A 19,995-nucleotide genomic window follows, 5' to 3' on the forward strand; every position below is an offset into this window, starting at 1 on the left:
ATCCATCCATTTGATGACTTTCAGTTTGGTCACGGCTTCTATGTTACCCGTTTGTCGGATTCTGTCTCTGCGGTTGCAGATCAGGACGAACACACCTTGAAGGTACCCAGCGTACCCCAGTATCTGTGGATACACAAGCATACCCGCGCCCCGAAGCGATAAGGTCATAGGGACCTTCCCATTGTTTAGTGACTAAATTCCGCACTCGAACTTTTGCTCGAGGCTGATGTGCCTCATCTGCAGCCTGCAATGAGAGATGATGATTTAAAATGACAGGGTTATTTGAATTCTGCTGCACTGTAAGATGATTGATGGTGTACAATGCTTTCTCCAACCGACTGTGCGGGGTCTCACCCTGCATTCCCCGTTTTTGTTTTTGAAGAACCCGCTTCAGAGTACCATGAGCGCGTTCTACAATAGCTTGGCCGGTTGGAGAATGGGGGATACCAAACTTGTGTGACACACCCCACAACTGCAGGAACTGCCGCACCTGCTGCGATGCATAAGCAGGACCATTGTCGGTTTTCACAGCAGAAGGTATGCCCAGAACGGCAAAGGCCTGCCTCCAGTGGGCAATGACATCACGAGCCTTTTCTCCAGTGTGAGCGGAAGCCCACATCGCAGAGGAGAACGTGTCCACCGTGACATGCACATACTTGAGCTGGCCAAACTCGGCAATCTGGGTGACATCAGTCTGCCAAAGCTCCAAGGCCCTAAGGCCTCTAGGGTTTACCCCTGCTGGTAGAGGCGGAGCAAGTGCATGGCAGTCATCACAGGACTCAACAATGCCACGAGCCTCTGTTGGCGTCAGCTGAAACTGCTTCTGCAGAGTATGTGCATTCTGATGGAAAAACCCATGCGATGCCTTGGCCTGTGCGAGGCTGGGGTGCTACCCACGCTGGATTAGCCAACTTGTCAGCTCTCGCGTTACCTTCTGCTACAAACCCTGGTAAATTGGTGTGACTTCTCACATGCAGAACGTAAAACGGATGAACCCGGGCCTGAATAGCACACCACAAGGTCTTCAGTAAATGAAACAAGGCAGGGTTACTGACCTCCTTCAAAACTGAGTGACCCAACCACTGTGTGATGTCAGCCACATAGGCAGAATCCGTGACCAAATTGAAAGGTTCCTGGGAAAATCTCTCAAATGCCATAACAGCGGCCCTCAACTCAACCACTTGGGCCGACCCATCCTGATGACCTTTCAGAACCTTCCACTCAGATCTATCCTTCCAAGTAACAATGGCCTTTCCTGTTTTCCCCGAACCGGGAGTAAAGACGGTGGGTCCTTGCACGGGTTCCTGACTATTTTTGGGCCGCAAAGAGATCTGCATAGATTTTGCCACCTGCAGTAGCTTGTGGCTGGCAAATGATAAGTGATCTGCCCTGAAAAATTTTCTAGCGCACATTGCAGGGACACACAGTGTGCAAAGCTCCAGTCAAAGTCCTCCCGGGATATCGGGAGTATGATCTTTGCAGGATCCGCACCCATCAATTGCAAACACTGTTGCCAGCATTTCATTATCAACCGAGCAATCAACTCAGCCAATGTCGTTGCCGTCTTCTGCGGCTGATGGGACAGGAAAACCCATTCCAAGATGTGCAAGAGATCGGACCATTTGTCACTCCATTGACCAATGATACCTGTGGGATGCGAATCTGGAGTGGTAACGAACACAGCGACATCAACGGAAAGATCAATGCGATAAACCTGACGGGCAGAAACAGCCTGCTGAACCTCCTCCAGCACCTGACGTGCCTCAGGGGTCAATGTGCGAGGTGATTTTAAATCAGAGTCTCCTTTCAACAGATCATACACAGGAGACAGTTGTGCATCGGTTAGTCCCAAGTATGGACGTAACCAGGTGATGACACCCATCAGTTTTTGAACATCATTCAGTGTCTTCACTGAGTGTGCAAATTGCACCTCCTGGTGTTGTTCCAGAATTGTGTTCCAGAATTGTCTGTTCCAGAATTTTGACCCCCAAATACTTCCAAGGAGGTTGCTGTTGAACCTTTTCTGGAGCCACCTGCAGCCCATGAGCATGCAAAGCATCAAGCAACTGAGGCTGAATCCTCAGGAGCTCATCCTGAGTGGACGCAGCCACCAAGATGTCGTCCATATAATGATACAGACGTGCATCAGGAAACTGCTTGCAAACTCCAGACAAGGCACGGGCCACATACCATTGGCATATGACCGGGGAATTGCGCATTCCCTGTGGCAGAACTTTCCATTGATATCGCTGTGCAGGCTCATCATTGTCAATTGCTGGCACCGTGAAGGCAAATTTCGGTCTGTCATCGGGATGCAAAGGAATTGTAAAGAAACAATCCTTCAAATCCACGATGAAGATCAGCCAGCCTGCAGGAAGCATGGTAGGCGATGGCATGCCCGCCTGCAATGTTCCCTTGCCTTCCATGACAGCATTGACCTTCCGGAGGTCCTGTAACAACCTACATTTCCCAGACTTCTTTTTGATGCAGAAAACAGGGGTGTTCCAGGGACTGTTAGAAGGCTCCAGACGACCCTGGTCCACCTGCTCCTGCACCAATTTCCGAAGGGCGATCAGTTTATCTTGAGGGAGGGGCCACTGGTTTTCCCAAACAGGTGTATCCACCAGCCACCGTATAGGAGGTGTAAAACACTCTGCGCCCTTCGCTGCAGTGGCCCCCATCAAAAACCCGTCCCAATGCGCACCCCCCACGCAGATAGAACATCCCTCCCCCAGAGGTTAGCAGGAGAAGAAGTAACATAAGGCCTAATCCAGGCCGTCTGTCCCTCTGGGTTTGTGACCAGCACAGGCCGTTGGCTCACATAACGCCGTGCTGTTCCCCCCAGGCCCGCAACAGACGTCTCCGCTGGATCCAGGGGCCAGTCCGGAGGCCAGGCGGCAAGAGAGAGAACCGTGACATCAGCGCCGCTGTCAAGGAGCCCGCGCAGGCGGATCTCTGATGGTGTCGCATCAGGGATGGAGAGGGTACACAGCATCTCGGGACGGTCTTTGGTCAGGACAGCAGTCCAGTGAACTTGAGGCGGCCCAGTGGATCCAAAACCGCCATCACCTCGCAACCGGTCAGTCGTCCTGCGAACAGAAGACTTAAAAGGCACAAGTTGAGCAAGCCGTGTCCCTTTTGGGCTCGTAACGGGGGGGCGGGTGTGGAAACCATTGCACAAATCTGCCCTGTGAAGTCTGCATCAATGAGACCCAGGTGCACAATGATGCCCTGAAGGGTGGCAGTAGACCTCCCCATGAGGAAGGCGCTCATGCCTTCACCCAAGGGACCAAAGGCGTCCAGGGGAACCTTGTGCACCTTGCAAGAGTCTAACACGACTGTTGCTGCTGTGCAGACATCCACACCTGCTGACCCGCAGGTGCTGGCGACAAGCTGGCCGAGCAGACCTCCATGGGCTCTGGGGTCTGGAGAGGAACTTGTGTCTGAGTGCGCCCCCCCTTCGCGCTCCGCTTCCTGTTTCCCGGGCCCGGGAGTGCTTGGCCATTAACATGAACAGTTGCCTTGCAAACATCTGCAGGGTGGCCTGGTCTTCCGCATCGGCCACACACATACGAGGGAATTTTTCCTTTCTGTGCTTTCTTCCCCCGTTTGGTGCTCGCCTGAGCAGCACCCCGGGGCTGCTGCCAGCCCTGCGGTGCTGCCCAGACCGGCTGCGCAGCAGCAGCCCAAGCATCCGCCTTCCGAACCGAGGGGCCTTGGTCTGCACAGGCCGCTGCCATCTGTGAAAGTGTAGCCCCTTCAGGAAGAGCCTGTATGACTCTCTTGCATTCTGCGTTGCAGTGGATCCTAGCAAATCTCGCAAGGACCATTCGCCTTAGCTCAGGTTCTACCACCTGCCGCTCCACCGAGGCAGTCAACCTCGATGCAAAGTCCATGAATGACTCATCGGCCCTTTGAACAACAGTCAGAAAGGGTTCCATCGGGGCAGCCATTTCTAAGGTCTGGATCACAGCTGCTAAGCCTAACGTCCTGCACTGCTCAAGCACGAGAGGATTGTATCCAGCCTGCCCCTGAGGATCAACATAATTACCTGTGCCCATCAACATGTCGGCGGTAGCTACACGTCTGGGATCCTGCTGCCCCCGCGTAGCATTCTTCCGTACTGCTCTGGCCACTAAAGCGGCCCACTTGTCCTCAAACACGTCAAATTGCACAGGGTTAAAAAGAGCCTGAGCCACAGAACGAATATCGGAAGGCGTCAGCAGGTCAGCAACAAGTAATCGGATCGTCTGCATAACGTCATCAGACCCAACACCATACTGTGCAACGGTGTCTTGGATTTCCTTCAACACCTTAAATGAAAAGGGCTGATGAGTGTTATGAGTAACACCCCTAAGCACAGGGAAAACCTGAGGACCCCCTGGCAAGGCTGCATCATCCACTGTATTGTGTCCCGTGGACTCCGGGACAGTGGCAGCCCCTGGGCTGCGAGGCGGTGCAACATCACTGGACACCACGCCCCCCGCAGAATCAGCAGAGCCAGAGGAGCCTTCCCCTTGATCCGGCAGGCTCTGCGAGGGCCCGAAGTCGCACATCTCCTCAGCCTTATCCAGGACCTCCTGCCAAAACCTCCCGTGGTCCTTTGGACGCACGGTCACCTGGCAGGCAGGGAGGGTCCACAAGGTCGACTGGGAGGATCCGTGGCCATGGGGAGTCACTGGTCTCCCGCCGGCCGCGTCAGCAGTTGCGCTAAAGGTGAACACCCCAGCGCCCCGCTGTGCCGCAGTCCCGGCCCCCGCGGCAGGCAGGGAAGGCGGAACCGAACCAGCCGGTGCCGCAGCGGTGCTGTCTGCAGTATCAGCAGACCGCAACCCCAGCGCAGCGCTCCCATCCCCCGGGACGGGGGAAGGGCGGGGCGCAGAGGGAGACGCGGCGCACGGAGACACGTCACCGCGGGACGACACAAGGGAGTCCGGCACGCCCCCAAGGAGCGTCGGACCCGCGCCGCACAGCCTCCCGGTGGGCACCGCCCCCATCAGGCGGGACGGGGCGGGCTGCCCACCTGCCGGGGCGGGGTCCGATGGAACAGTGACCAAGGCCCCGCCTTTGGCGGCCCCCACCGCCTGCGCATGCCCGGCAGGCCGCGCAGGCTCAGGGATCGGAGCGGGTTCCTCCTCAGAAGATGAACCCGAGACCGGACCGGGCGAATGCGCCTGTGTCTTCTCCAGGGGAAATGTAACACCACAGTTTGGGCAATTCACCGTCACCGAGTCAGACGCAATCCGAGGCGGGGGCTGATCCACAGGCCCCCGTTCACCCCCGAGCGCCGGGAAGGCACAAAGAGAAAGCGCTTCCCCGCCCAGCCCACTACGCCTGCGACACGGGGCAGGGCGAGGCGGCCGAACCGGCTCCACCGACCGGATGCCTGGAGCCCGTGGGCTGGGAGCCCGAACAACACCAGAGGAGGAGCCGCCTTCCGGCTCACTCCCCCCGGGGCTAGGGGAATCAGGGCAACTGTACAGAGAATCGGCTTCCCCAGCATCCGCATCCAAGACAGATAGGTCCCCCAGAGAAGCCCGAGAACTGCCAATCTCAGACCCCTGCCAAATGGCATCCAACCTCTTAAACAGCATCATCAGCGGCCCAACATCTTCAAAATGACTATCAAGCAGGGCATCCATGAGGCGATCTCCCACGGGAGACCAATTCTCCCAGGAAAGGGCCTCAGCAAGACTGGGAAAGAATCCCTGTTCCCTTGCCCATAAAAACAGCCTCTCAAAATCATCCCAATAAAAAGGAACGCGTTTCCGCTTCAGCACCTCCCTCCAAACGTCCAAAGCCACAGACTCCTCCCTAATGCCCTCAAAGCTCTCCATTAGCAAAAAAAAACCCAGCAACAGGCAACGCGCTGAACAAACAGAAAGACCTCACCAACAGTTCCCAGCCTAAGCTGCAATACACTTTGGCGGTCACCAGATGTCGCTATAGGACACGAGAAAGCACAACGCGAGCCACCTGCCACCTTGCAAGGCAAAAGAGAAAGTTTATTTTCTGACTCCAACTTTTATACTTCTCCAAAGGTGACAGTGGATTGGAGAGTGAATGGGCCACCTCTCCGAAGACATTGGACAAAGCACTAGTACATCGAGTCTCTCCACCCCCATGGAGGAATGCAAAACAACACGTTATTTACAGAAACTGTGTGGGAAAGTTTCCCAATAGAATGTAAACTCAGAAGGCTTTAGAAAACCCAAGAATCAGGGCGACACATGTCTAGGTTTGAAAAGACAGGAGTCTGTGAAGGAAGGCAAAAGCCTCCTGTGAAATGGAAAAGGTAAACCCCCTCCCTCCGAATTACCACAATTTAATAGGCTCTCAGGCAAAGATATGGGAATAACAGTTCTTTACCAGGAAAAAAAAAAAAAAAATTAATAATTTAAAAATGCAATTAGTACAAATGAAACTAGTGATGGAGGCAGAAACCTGACACCCTGAGGAGTCAGGGTGTTGGTAGTAGTCCAGTTAAAATGGTGGCTGCTCCTCCTGGAGTTGCAGATGAAATGCTGCTGAAGTGGTGATCTCTAGACGGGTGGAGTTTTCTCTGAAGGTCTGGTAGTAGCTGGGCCTGGTCTTCCTCTAGGAATTCAGCAGAGAAGAAGCTGGTGGGATGAGGTTCTGGGGGTCCTGGTGGGCACTGGAAGGGAGTTTGGGGGTACTGGGTGTGACTGGGAGGGACTAGAGTGAGCCTGGAGGAGCTGGATGGAGATTGGGGATGGAAAAACAGAGATTGGGATGAGGTTGATTGTGCTGGAAAGAGACTGGGAGGGGTCTGGGTGAGTCCTGGTGGGGCTGAGAAGGGACTGGGAGAGGGTTTAGGCGTACTGGAGTGGTGGGGGAAGACTGGAAGGGGGTTGTGGGATTCTAAAAGGGATGGGAGACGCTTTGGTGGGTCCTGGGGAGGTGAGGAAGGGATCAGGGCAAGTTTCAGGGGGTCCTGGGTGGACTGGGAGCAATCAGGAGGGTGCTTGGAGAGGCTTGGGGTGTCTGTGAGAGGTTTTGGGGGGTCCTGATGCCTGCAGGCCTCCCAGAGATGCCGCTGGACGCCACCAGCAGCAAGATGCAGACGGGGATCAGGGACTACGAGTTGGGCTTTGTCTTCCTGGTGCTGGGGCTCAGCTTCTACCTGTGCAAGAAGGTCAAGGGGGGTCCCGGGGGTCATGTCCCCTCTCCCCAAGACTGTGGGTGCTCCACCTGGGGCCCCCAGCCCGGTGTCACCCCTGTTTCTCTGCCCACAGAGCTCCTGAGCCGCCGGCGGCCGCAGAGCTTCCCTGTGGCCTCGGGCCCAGCCGGGATCCCCCGCTCCGTCCCCACGCTGATTTTGAGGGGGTCCTGTGTACCCCCAGCCCTGCTGTCACTCTGCCCCTGCCCGCCTGCTCCCAGTGTTCCCAGTAAAGCTTCCCAGTTAAACCCAGCCCAGTTTGTGGGGGGCACTGGGGAGGGACTTGGGGGGACCCCACGGCGGGGCCGGCACTGGGCAGGGAGGGCGGGGTCCGGGTGGGGAACACTGCCTGCTGCGGGTCTGCCCGGCAACTGGTGAGTCATCAGCGCCGCTCTCTCTGATTGGCTGACTCTTGTCCACCGCATTCTCTCATTGGCTGAGGAGAGGCCCGGGAGTGCAGAGAAGGAACGGGAGAGATCCCGCCCCGAGCAGCGGCACGGGGACAACAGACCCAGCCCGGGCACAGGGAGGGAATTTATTACCAACCAAACCACGGCAGCACGAGGAGAAGGGAAAGAAATCCCTCCAACACTTTCCCCCCACCCAACGGGGATCACCCACAACAGGGTCATCCACCAGGGAGAGACGGGGACATCCGAGATTAGACCAAAGCCAATTTTATTGTGTGTACCAGGTTTTTATACAGGGATTTACTTATAGGGTCCTTATATAGGGCTCTGTTTTTGGTAACAATTTCCCATTGGTTACACATTCTTCATGACATGACATCACCTGGTAACATTATTTTATCACAAAGTCTCACACCACGTTGCTCGGTAACTCCTTGCCCAGGGAGACTTAAACTGTGTCTGTGTCTCCCACAGTTTCTGCTCAGTCAGGCCTCAGATATCGGGCCCCTTTATCAGCTCCATTGCTTTACTCTCTGTTTTATTCCCCATACGGGGGCACCAGGGCTCTGCCCAACGGGGGTCACTGGGGATCACCCAGCCAGGATCCTCCCATGGGGGATGGAGCTGGAGCAGCGCACCAAGCTCTTCTCTCACTCTCTTCCCTCACTCAAAGCTCTTCCCTCACTCAGGGCACTCACAGGGCTTCCCTTAGTGGTGCCTCCGTTGGTGCTGGGTCAAGGCTGAGCTCTGTGAGAAGCTCTTCCCACACTTCCCACACTCGTAGGGCCTCTCCCCGGTGTGGATGCGCCGGTGCACAGTGAGGCTGGAGTTTTGGTTGAAGCCCTTCCTGCAGTCGGGGCAGCGAAAGGGCCTCTCCTCTGTGTGAATCCGCTCATGTAGGAGGAGATGGGAGCTGGTCTGAAACCTCTTCCCACACTGGGGACACTCGTAGGGTCTCTCCCCAGTGTGGATGTGCTGGTGTTTTCTCAGGCCTGAGCTCCACCCAAAGCTCTTCCCACATTCCAAACATTTGTAAGGCCCTTCCCCGGTGTGGATCACCTGGTGCTCAATCAGGCCAGACCTCTGTCTGAAACCCTTCCCACACTTCCCACACTCGTAGGGCCTCTCCCCGGTGTGGATGCACTGGTGCACGGTGAGGTGGGAGCTTTGCTTGAAGCCCTTCCCGCAGTCGGGGCAGCGGAAGGGCCTCTCCTCTGTGTGAATCCGCTCATGTAGGAGGACACTGGAGCTGGTCCGAAACCTCTTCCCACACTCCCCACACTCGTAGGGCCTCTCCCCAGTGTGGATCCTCTGGTGCTGGATCAGGCGGGATCTCCGGCTGAAACCCTTCCCACATTCCAAGCACTTGTGGGGCTTCTCCCTGCCATGAGACTTCTCCACCAGCTCCGAGCTCTGGCTGGATCTCCGCCCACGTTCCTGGCTCAGGGGGGCTCTTTCCTCCCCGCAGCTCCCTGGGCTGGGTTTGCAGCTCCTCCTCCTGCAGCATCTCCGGGGCTTTTCCTCCTCCTCCATCCAGACATGCCCAGGGAATGAAAAATCCTGGTTTGGGGAAAAAAACAAGAGGAGAGCACCTTGGACTCGAGGTTCCTCCTTGCCCAAGTTTATCTCAGGAAGTCATTGGGAATCTTATGTCTGTAAGAACCTCCAAAACACCAAGATTTAGCCCTAAATCCTACAAACTTCAAGATACAGATCAAAAACTCCCCAAACATCACAACTCAGCAAAAACCTCCTCCAAAACATAAAGATTCAGCTGCCACATAAAACCAAAGCACCAATATTTAGCCCAAGAAAGCTCAGAAACACCAAGATTCACCCTGGGAAAATCCTGGATCCCCCTCCACAGTCACCTGCTGCATGTGGCGGGAGCAACGCTCCTGGGGCTGGAGGGAGGCTGCAGACACAGGGAGGGGTGGAACCTTCTGCTGCTTCCTCTTTCTGCTCCTCCTCCTCCTCCTGTGTCTCTCCTCTTCCTCACACTCCTCTTCCTCCTTCCCCTGCACAATCCCACCTTCTCCTGCCACCTGCATCGTTTGACTATTCTTTTCCTCAAGCCTGTTTCTCCTTCCCTTCTCCTTTTGCCCCCAGGCCCAGCACCCACTGCCGGCTCCCTCTTCCCCCCAGACCCACAGCATCCCAGCCGAGGGGCAGGGATGGAGCTGGGGCAGGTCGGGCTGGGGCAGCGCTGGGCTCTCGGCCGCTCCCGCCCGCACTCGGTCCCCACTGCAGCCGCTCCCGCCAGGACAGCGCGGGGGGGCCCGGCCTTGGCGCTGCCCCACTCCCACCTCCCCAAATTCCCCTCGCGGGGGCGATGGGGCCGAGGGGGGGGAGTCCAGTTGGGGAAGGCTCAGAGGGCCAGGGAGCTGTAAACAAGGGAGTGACAGGAGAAGGAATCGGTTTCAGAAAATGTTATTATTTGATGACACAGACTGCTGCTCAGCCAAGGCCCTGCTCTAATCATGAACTTCCAGAAGAACAAGAAAGACTTAACAGAGCCATGAATATCGTTTGCTATATAAAAGTGGGGAGCATATTAAATTGGGTATGTAGAAGGTGGATTGGGAAGTCTGTAGCTCTCAAGTACTTCAGCCAGTGGGGAAAGCAGATGGAGATGTGGCCAGAAGAATTAGGATGAAAAGGAGGCTGTGTCCTCCAACAATTGGGGAGATCCCATGGGGAATGCTCCATGGCCTCTCCCATTTTTAGAAATAAAATTACTTTTGCAGGACTCCTCTGTCTGCTTTGTGGACAGAATTCTCTGGTGATGTCAATTTTTTTGCACACACTGGGGCTCATCCCGAATTCCTTCCACCTTCCGGGATGGGCAGAGAGTGCAGCTGAAGGTGCCTCACCCACTTTGGGTGATCAGCTCCCTTGGCTGGCGGCGGCACCGGGGATTGATTGGGGACCTGGGAGTGACCAGGAGACAGACGAGTGACACATCAGGGGGATCTGTGAAGAGTCAGCAGGGAGAGAGCACTGAAAATCTCATCAGTGAGTGCCCTGGGATCTTCGGGGAGTGAACATGGCAGGGGACCCATGGAGGGGTGAAAAGGGAAAGCCAAGAAGGAGTCCTGGCCAAAGGGATGATGACCCCAAAATGTCTCTGAAGGGTCCCTTGGGAGAATGCTGAGGTAGTTTGCACATTCCCCCAGAGGAAATTAAGGACATGGACACCCAGGGGGGCAATAAGGGAAGTGGAGAAGGGATTTGGACAACAGGGGATGGATGGTGTTGGTGTGCTGAGAAGGGATCAGGTGAAGGGGAGTGTGCAGCAATATGGTTCAGGCAAGAAGCAGCAGGAGGAATGTGTGTGGTAAGAAAAAGGATGATGGCAAAGAGGAGGAACAGAAAAATACTCAGGATTGGGATGTTTTTCAGCAGGGTCTTATCCTGACAATTTGCCAGCTGATACTTTGAATTCCCAGTTTCCAGGAGAGGAAAAGCAGGAGGTCAGGATGTCAGGGGTTTCTCCGTGGTGGGCAGCGGCAGCAGCGGGCGCAGAGGTGCGGGACCGGGAGCAGGGCTGGGGGCCTGTGGGGAGCTGCGGGGCCAGGCCGGGGCTGTGGGGCAGCCGGTGCTCAGCGCCGGGCGCTGCCTGACACCACCAGCCCCAGGCAGGGCCGGCAGTGGCCCCCGGCCCCCAGGAGGCTGCGGGACGCCCCGGCCGCTGCCCGGCCCCGGGGAACTGCCGGCCCTGCCCGCCGGGGGGGCCGCCTTTGGACACTGCGGCAGGACAGGCACCGGCTCTGCCACACGGGCTGTGCAGGGGACCCTGAGCACAAAGAGCAAAACAAAGGAACCTCTGGGAAATGCAGAGTGCACATGGAAGGATCAGGATTTTCTGTGAAGGATTTGGCTTGGGTCCCTGCAGAAAGGAAAGATTTTGCAGAAAGCTCAGCAGCTCTCAGAGGATGAGCACCCACAGGCAGTGACCGCGGCTGCAGGAGTGGCACAAGAAGGCCCTGCAGCACTTGGGCACAAAGGCACAGCAGCTGAAGGCAAGAAGGGATGAGCAAAAGGCCAAGCTGAAGGCAAAGGCCATGGCAGAGTTCCCACAGCCCCTGAGGGACCAACCCCAGGGCCCAAGGGGGCCCCAGCACCCAGGGGACGGCGTCGGCCACAAGCACCTGGCAGAGGCATTGCCCTCCTGGCCAGGGCAGAGCCCACCCAAACAGCCCCTGGGAAGGAGTCAGGGCTCCAGCTGCAGCCCACAAGGACACTGCAAGCACAGACAGCAGCACCCTCAGGAGGAGCGAGTCCACCCCTGCATGGACATGGATTGTCAGGGCTCTCTGAGCTCCCATCCCACCGGGGACCCACCACACTGCAGCCCTGGAGAACATCCAGGCTGGGTCTGCATCCAGAGGAGGCCTCTCCTGATGGACACAGGGGCCTCTCCATCCACTCTGAATCTTACACCCAAGGGAGGAACATTATAAAGGAATGTTTTCATTATTAACGGAATAAATAGGAAAGCTGAGCTGGTGTCATTTGTTCAATTAGGAGCTGCGGGGGGGGTGGTTTGAACTAAACTAATTTTTTTCTCTTCCTACTGTGATTGTAATTATCTAGGAAGGAATTTGATGACGGCATTGTAATATTGTAAAAGGTGATACAGAGGCTATTGCTGCTGTACCTTTGTGTCAAATGTCTGGCACGGCCTATGCTGAAGGGAACCCAGAGGTGTGGGCAGCCCCAGAGGGAAAATTTGATGTGGAGCCTCTCCAAATTACTTGGAAGCAACCAGGACAAGTGTGGGCTAAAAGCAACACCCTGTTCCAAGGGAGGGAAGGAAGGGCTCACAGCCTGGTATGGAGTCCCTGCTAAAGGCAGGGCTTTTGGAGCCAGGGATGTCTCCCTACAGCACTCCTATCCTGCCACTCAGGGAATCAGATGGCTCCAATGAGGACAAGAAGAAGTGGTAGACAAAGCCCCTGTGAAATGGCTGAATTTGCTGGCTAAAAACATCTTTTGAGTATTTGAAAAATAAGGGCAAATGGTGGAAAAAAAGGTTAAATATTTGGGACATAATTTTGACTGATAGCTTGTTGTGGACTGACCCAGAGAGGGTCTGGGCAATCTCATAGTAACATTTCCCACGACTACAAAGGAGCTGCAACAATTCTGAGCATTAATAGGGAATTACACAACCTGCATTGAGGATCCTCCATTCCAGCCAGAACATTGTAGGACTTTGTAACCCCAGACAGCCTCCATGCTGCGGTATGGACAGGAGAAAGAGAGCAAAACCTGGGAAAATGAAAAGCCAAAAAACTTGACGCCTCATCTGTGGCTCTTCCAGACTCAGAAAAGAAATTGGAATTGTAGGGGAATGTTCAACAGGGCCATGCCAAAGGAATTCTTGGGCCAAAGCGTTTCACCCAGTGGCCAGAGTGGCCTCATTGTCTGCAGAATTGTGCAGCCACAGCTTCAACAGGAACCGAGGCCCAAAACCTGATGGCAACAGGATCTCCAACTGTTCCAGTCTGCCATCAAGTTCAAGCTTTGATAACCAAAAGAGCCTCGCAATGGATGAGCAGTGCTCGGTTATTACAGTGTGAAACTTGTTCAGTGGCACAGGAGGATTCAGAACTGAGGACAGGGGAAGGGTTTAACCCAGCCTCCTGTTTGAACAGCCCCCAGAGGGGCTGGGAAGAAACCCAGCGCTGCATTCAAGTGACAGAGCTCCAGACCCAGCCTGGGGGAGATTCAGGAGACATTGCCCGGCCTGAGGCAGAAAATGTCTTTGGGGATGGCTCTTCAAGGGCAGCAGAAGGGAAAAGAGTTCCAAGACACGCTGTTATTGAGGAAAGGGAATCAGACAAAGCCCAGGTTACCCCCATGGTCAGCTCAACCGGCACAGCTGTGTGTGCTTGTAAGAGCCTGGCACTGAAATGCCCTGAGCAGGAAGGCTTCAATATCTTCTGGTGACACCATCTCACCTAACAGGGGGGCAAAAGCAATTCTGATTGCTCAGCAGCCACTGAAAGAAATAATTAATATAAAAGGGATTGTGGAAGTCATAGACTCAGACAGCAGAACTCATTTTACAGGAAAGATCCTCCAGGGGGTTATGGCAGCTTTAGGAATACAATGGGACCTCCAGAACCCCTGGCACCCCCAGAGCTCAGGCTGGGTACAAAGAATGAATGGGGAAAGAAAGAAACACCTTTGGAAGCTGGGGATAGAAACCAAGATGCCATGGGTACGGCTTTTGCCATTGGCTTGGGCAAGAAGAAGAGCCAGACCCAGGGCAGATATTCAATCATTTCCCCTTGGAATTGATCTCGAGAATTCCTTACCCTAGGAATTCTCCACCTAGTGCAGGGTGGAGATAAGGGATGCACATTTAAAGCAGTCTGTGGCCAGAATCCTGTCTCTGGTGCAATCTCTCCCCCAGGAAGCTGGGCTGGCACAGAGCCTGCCTTGGCACTTTGCTGTTGCCAACATCCCAGCAGGACATCGGCTCCTGCCTAAGGAGTGCAGAGCAGCACCACTGGTGGCCAAGTGGCGTGGCCCGTGCCAAGTGGCCCCGAGGCCAGAAACAGCCGCCAGCACAGCTGAGCACGGGGGGACCCCTCAGCCTCGGCTCCAGGTCTCTGCAGCCCCGGAGATTTGCACTTCCCGCCTGCAGCAGGAGGATGGGAGGCCCCCACTGAGCCTGCACTGAAGGCAGCACAGCAGCAGCCAGGGCTCCACAGCGGGGCAAGGCCCTGGGCCTGCCCACACATCCTCTGCTGAAATCCTCGGCCTGGCCACCCTCCTTTGGCAGCTCCAGCCACCGGGGACAGCCCTTGCTGCCACTGCTGCAGCTTCAGCACTCTCTGGGCCTGCCCTGCCACAGCTGCTGGGCAAGAGCACGGGACAATTCCACTCTGGCTCTCACTTACACTCACACACTGCCCTGCCTGCCATGGCATTGATGGAAAATACACCAGCTCATAGACTTTAACATTGTTAACCTTTCATTTCTCTACTCAGGCTTGCTTTGCCCTGGCCCTGGGGAAAGGAATGTTAAAGGTTTTGTTAAGGGATATTGCACCACTCAATGGAGATGAGTTTAATACCTCAATACACTGGGAATGGCCCAAAAGATACCCACAAAGATAACACCCAGCAGCAAAACATCAACCCCAGCAGCAAACAGCAACCAACACCTACCCCAGACACTGCCAGGGCTGCAGACACCTGGTCTGCAAAAGGCTGTGAAGGAAATGCAGCACTTCCCACCTCATTAACAGCTGAAGCAAAGAAATCCGGGTCCAATAGGAAACCAAATACTAAAAACTGCACAACCTAAACTTTGGAAAATAAAACCAGTGGATTTAGACTGGTTCTGACTGTATCAAGTTTGGGAAAAATCTAGTAAAAGCCACGGAGGTTTTACTCCGATAGTATTTTATTTATTATATACTCCGATATATTTTACTGATACTTTACATGTCATGGAACGATTTTCTCTGCACACCCGGGCTATGTGGGGATGGAATGATTTCTGTTGCACATCCTGGCCAGAACCAAGGAATGCCTTGACTCTAACAATAAACATATTGTTGGAGTTTTTCTTTTTCCTGCAGTTTCAGTGCTAAGTTTAGAGCATTAGAGTATTTTTAAATTACTCCTACTTCTATATTGCCTGTTAGGTTTGGGTCAGGGATGAGAGAATGAGTTTTTACTTAGAGGAGAAGGAGAAAAAATTTAATTGACTTCGAAATTTTTTCTGTATGTTTGTGCGTGGCTCTTAGAGATAGAAAAAATTTGATCTGGGTTCTTTGACGTTCACCTTTAGGCAACATTTTGTGAAGCTAGAAGAGATTTGAAGGTGACCCTTTAACTCATAAATAGAGGATTTGAAGGGAAAAAAATAAATAGAAGATTTGAAAGAAAAAAAAAAAGAAAAAGCAGCAGGTTGGGGAGGGGGGGGCACACGTGAGGCTGCTGAAGGCTGCTCTGGAAGAGAAGCTGCATTCCAGGAACCCAGGAGGAGCTTTAGAAATGCAAATTAACATTGCTGGGGCAGAGAGGGGACAATGTACCTGGCTCTTCTTGCCTGGGGCAGGAATTGGCTGATTCCCTCTGCCCCTCACCCCAAGCTCTGCTTGCTGGCACAGATGGAATCTGCACGGCTGAAGGCAGAGCCCATGGTGAGGATCTGACTCTGCAACAGAAATGGCTGAGGCTGCAAAGGGAAACAGAAAATGGAGAATGTTGTGAAAACTTCACTAAAATAAGGGGGGGGGGGATCATCCCTCTGCCCACTCCAACATCTGCTGTCATTGTCTGTGCTGTACAGGGTGTATCAGAGCACTGGGGCTTTTGCTAGAACAAGTCCAGGGAAATTAGTTGGAATTCAAGTATTTGATGATGTATTTAGAAAAATGCAGTCATTGATGCAGCCTCAGCCTGAGGGAGCACCCAGAAATGGGGAAAAGATGAAGGGCCACCAGAACAAACCCTACAACACCATGGACCAGCCCCTGGGAACCCAAACCAATTCATACCAGGAGACAGAACCCATTTATCATTTCAATGGCATCATTAGATTAAAAGCTGTCCTCAAAAGAAGAAGCAACCAGTCAGCTCCAGCTCCTGACCTTCCTGCTGACCAATCCACTTAAAGAGGAACACAACATTTCACCAGGGGATGGGATCAGATTATCTGTTAGCAGAAAAAGGAGGAGTTTGTGGAGAACTAAATGATTCAAACTGCTGTTGGCAAAGAGATGACAAAGGTAAAGTGGTGAAAAATATAAAAAAAAGAAATAGGTGAACAGTTTATGTATTGGTCCAAACATGGAAAGGATGGGAATGGGACACGCTTTCGTGGCTCCCCGGCACACCAGGGGTTAAACGAATGCTGCTTCTCCTCTTCTGTGCTGCAGCAATTCTCATCTTTTTACCATGCTCCACACCTTGGCAGTGCACCTCATCCAGCAGCTGAGCCAGGGGATGCAGGTGGCAGCCAGGCCTCCTGATCCACAAACGGCTACAAAAGGACAGGGAATGAGAGCACCGAGAATAATCCCAAAACCAAAGAGGACCCGGGAAGAACAAAACAGAGTCAAGGAGTGAATCTTCCTGGAGAGAGGGCCAGGCACTTGTAGATAAGGAAGCTACGGGAGAAGCCCTCAGTTCCAAGAAATGTCACAAATTGACCCAGACAGATGCTCAAAGTCCCGCTACATTCTCAAACTTCGAGGAGAAGAACAAAGGCTTAACAGAGCCATGAATATCGGCTGGTATACAAAAGGAGGGTGCATATTAACGAGGACAGGCAGCAGGCGCATCGGGAAGTCTGAACCTTCCAAGGACCTCAGCCCGTGGGCAAAGGCAGAGGGAGATGCGGCCGGGAAAATGAGGATAAAAAGGAGGCTGCGGACTACAACCATGGCAGAGAGCGCACGGCAAATGCCCCACGGCCTCTCCCCCTGCTCGGCAATAAAGTCACTTTTACAGGACTCCTCGCTCTCCTCCGGCCACTGAAACCTCCGGCGACGGGAATTTCCCCGCACGCTCCCGGCCGCGGGGCAGCCCCCTCTGTCCTACCCACAGCAGCCGGGCCGAGCCAGCGCTGCTCCGGCAGCGGCTCCTGCCCAGGCCCCGGCGGGAAGGAGACCGCGGGCAGCCGCTCCCGCCGCGCCCTCAGCCCGGGGCCAGCACGGGCCGGACACGGCACCACCGACCCGCCGCAGCCCCCTGCCGCCCCCTCCGCCCGCAGCCAGCCCCGAGCCCCCGCAGAACCCAGCGCGGCTCCCACCTGCGCCGGGGCCGCCTCCGAGCTCCGCCGACGCCGCCTCACCGCGCTCCGGCCGCTGCCGCCGCTCCCGGGCCCGCACAGACGCTCCCGGCGCCAATGGCGCCGCTGCCCGCCCACGGCCGCCCTCAGCCCGCCGCCGGGGCCGTGCTGCGCCCCGCTCCCACCAATCAGCGCGCCGCAACCACGACTGACGGCACCAGCGGCCAATGGCAGCGAGCTGGGGGCGGGCTCTGCGCACGGCCCAGACTCGCCCCGCGCTCTCAGGGCCCCCCGCGCTGCGTGAGGGCAAAGCCGGAGATGAGGAACAGCCCCGGGACGGGCCCGGGCCCGAGGCGGGATTCAGCTGCCCACACAAACAAACTTCTCCGCACCTCCCGCCACGGCTTTCCCGGCCCTGCGCCTTCCGTGCCTCCGGCTCTGCGGGAAGCCCGGGAGCCTCCCTTCTCCTGCCCCTCATTAGTGCATCGGTGCTTCGCTTTCATTTCCCCCAAAAAGGGAAACCTGCCTCAAGCCCTGTGGGTGACCGGGGGAGGGGAGAGATTTCTGGCAGAAAACTCCAAAGACTCAGAGCAGGATAAGGAGAAGTCAGTGCAGAGCCTTAAATGCAGCTTTCCCCACGCCTCCCTGCTCCCAGCTGCACCTCCTCCCCCGGCAGGGCAGGAGACAGGGAATGGGGCCGTGCTCAGCTCATCCCCCGCGGCTTCTCCCTCTGCTCAGGGACAGGAGTCGTTCCCTGCTGCACCCTGCGCTCTCTCCCAGCCGAGACTTCTCCAGGAACTTCTCCGAGCCGAGTCCATCCCCTGGGGCACAGCCCCCTCCAAGTGCTGCAGCGTGGGTCACTGTGCCACGGGCTCGGTCCTGCCAGGCCAGGCTGCTCCAGCGGGGCCCCTCTGCCCACGGGGTCACAGCCTCCTCTCAGGCATCCCCGAGCTCCAGCCTGGCTCCTGCAGGGGCTGCAGGGGGATCTCTGCATCCCCACGGACCCGCAGGGGAAACTCTGCATCCCGTGGACCTGCAGGGGGATCTCTGCATCCCCACGGACCTGCAGGGGGATCTCTGCATCCCCACGGACCTGCGGGGGGATCTCTGCATCCCCATGGACCCGCAGGGGGATCTCTGCATCCCACGGACCTGCGGGGGGATCTGTGCAGCCCCATTGTAATATAAATTATGGAATAATTCGTGATTATGTAAAATATACATGAAGTCAGTTGTGCTAGTAGAAAAAGATTCTTAAAGTTTTAAATGACCTGAAGACCCAGCCGGGAAAGACTGGAAACCACAGATGACAGAGAAAGAAAGACCTAATTTACAATTGAAAAAACGTGTCTCCCTGCAGAGATGGGCACTTTCCGGGGATACTCCACCAGACGCCCAAGGTGAAAAATGCACATATGTTAGTTTGAATAGTAGTGCTATATTAACATTTTAATAGTACTGTAAATGTAGTTGTGTAGTTAAATTGAAGCTTTAGTAGTTAAAATAGAAACTATGTATCTGGGTTTTCTTTTAAGGAATGACATACTCACTTTGACATAACCATCACAGAACACCCAAATCTTCCAAAGAAGAGGAATTTATGATTTTCTTGTCAGAAGAATCTAATTTCTTCAGGCCTTGCTCAGACTCGAAGACGCCATGGGAATTAAAGAAAATAGTTGGCATATAACAGACAAGAGTTTCTTGTTTTAAATAGAATGTATGCATAACCATGAAGGATATATGAATATGCAATAGTGTAGTTTTAAGGGTGATTCCTTTGTTCACAAGGTATGCTTGTTGTGGCTTAAGTGCCCGAGAGCTCCGGGCTGGAGCGGAGGGGCTGCGGGAGGAGGAGGAGGGACAGGAGGAGCGGCGGGAGCAGGAGCGGGAGAATCCCGCCGCTCGCACCGCCCGCACGCCGGGGCTGCAGCACCCCCTGCCCCGCCAGCATCGCCCCAGCCCCGAGCCGCAGGGCAGGGGGAGGCCGAGCCCGCCCCGGCTCTATCGAGGGGTCTCCGGGAGGATTTTTCTGGAGAGCGCTCGGAGCCGGCAGATGCCGAGCCCCGGATCCCTCCGGGCTCCCCAAGAGGAGTTTTTCGGGGGGAGAGGAGCTGTGATCGCCCCTCGGAGGGTCCCGGGGGGACCACGCGGGGCTGGCCCGGTGCTGACAGGGCGGGACATTGGTTTTGGGGATCCCCGTGAGAGCCGGGGCTGCGGAACGTGGGACCCCCGGGGCGGCAGAGGGGAAGGGGCGGTACCGGAGCTGGGGGACCCCCGGCAGCCGGAGATGAGGCGGGGACGGGACCCCTGAGCCTGGCAGGGCCTGTCCTGGGGTGACCTCACGATGCTCGTACCCCCATTGGTCCGTTTGGCCCCGAAATGAGTTCTGCACCTTCAGGGCTGGTTCTGAGAGCGAAGAGGGGGAGGAAGAAGCGCGCAGTTTGTTTTCAGGAGCTGCACTCACCCCTCCACATTCCGGCTCCTGGGCTGCTGAGATGCCTTAAGGAGCTGGGACAGAGGCCAGACGGAGCCAAGAGGAATAAAGTGGATATTTATTGAAGTGCCTTCAAAGGCCACACCCCGGCAGTACCGGAGCCAGGGTCGGGGCTCTGCCCGGATGGCTCCGAGATGGAAGCAAAAGA

At 55.4% G+C, this 19,995-nt stretch overlaps 1 protein-coding gene across 1 annotated transcript in view; it reads right to left on the reverse strand.

Annotated features, from left to right (window-relative positions):
- LOC140681562 (uncharacterized) overlaps window positions 1–19,995 on the reverse strand; it is a 422,013-nt gene that overhangs the window by 240,568 nt on the left and 161,450 nt on the right. Inside the window, 1 exon segment of the mRNA XM_072921494.1 lies at window positions 8,258–8,971. Within this exon segment, the coding sequence (XP_072777595.1) occupies window positions 8,258–8,971 (714 nt within the window).

Source organism: Taeniopygia guttata, chromosome 37 (genome assembly GCF_048771995.1).
Source record: "Taeniopygia guttata chromosome 37, bTaeGut7.mat, whole genome shotgun sequence".
NCBI lineage: Eukaryota > Metazoa > Chordata > Aves > Passeriformes > Estrildidae > Taeniopygia > Taeniopygia guttata.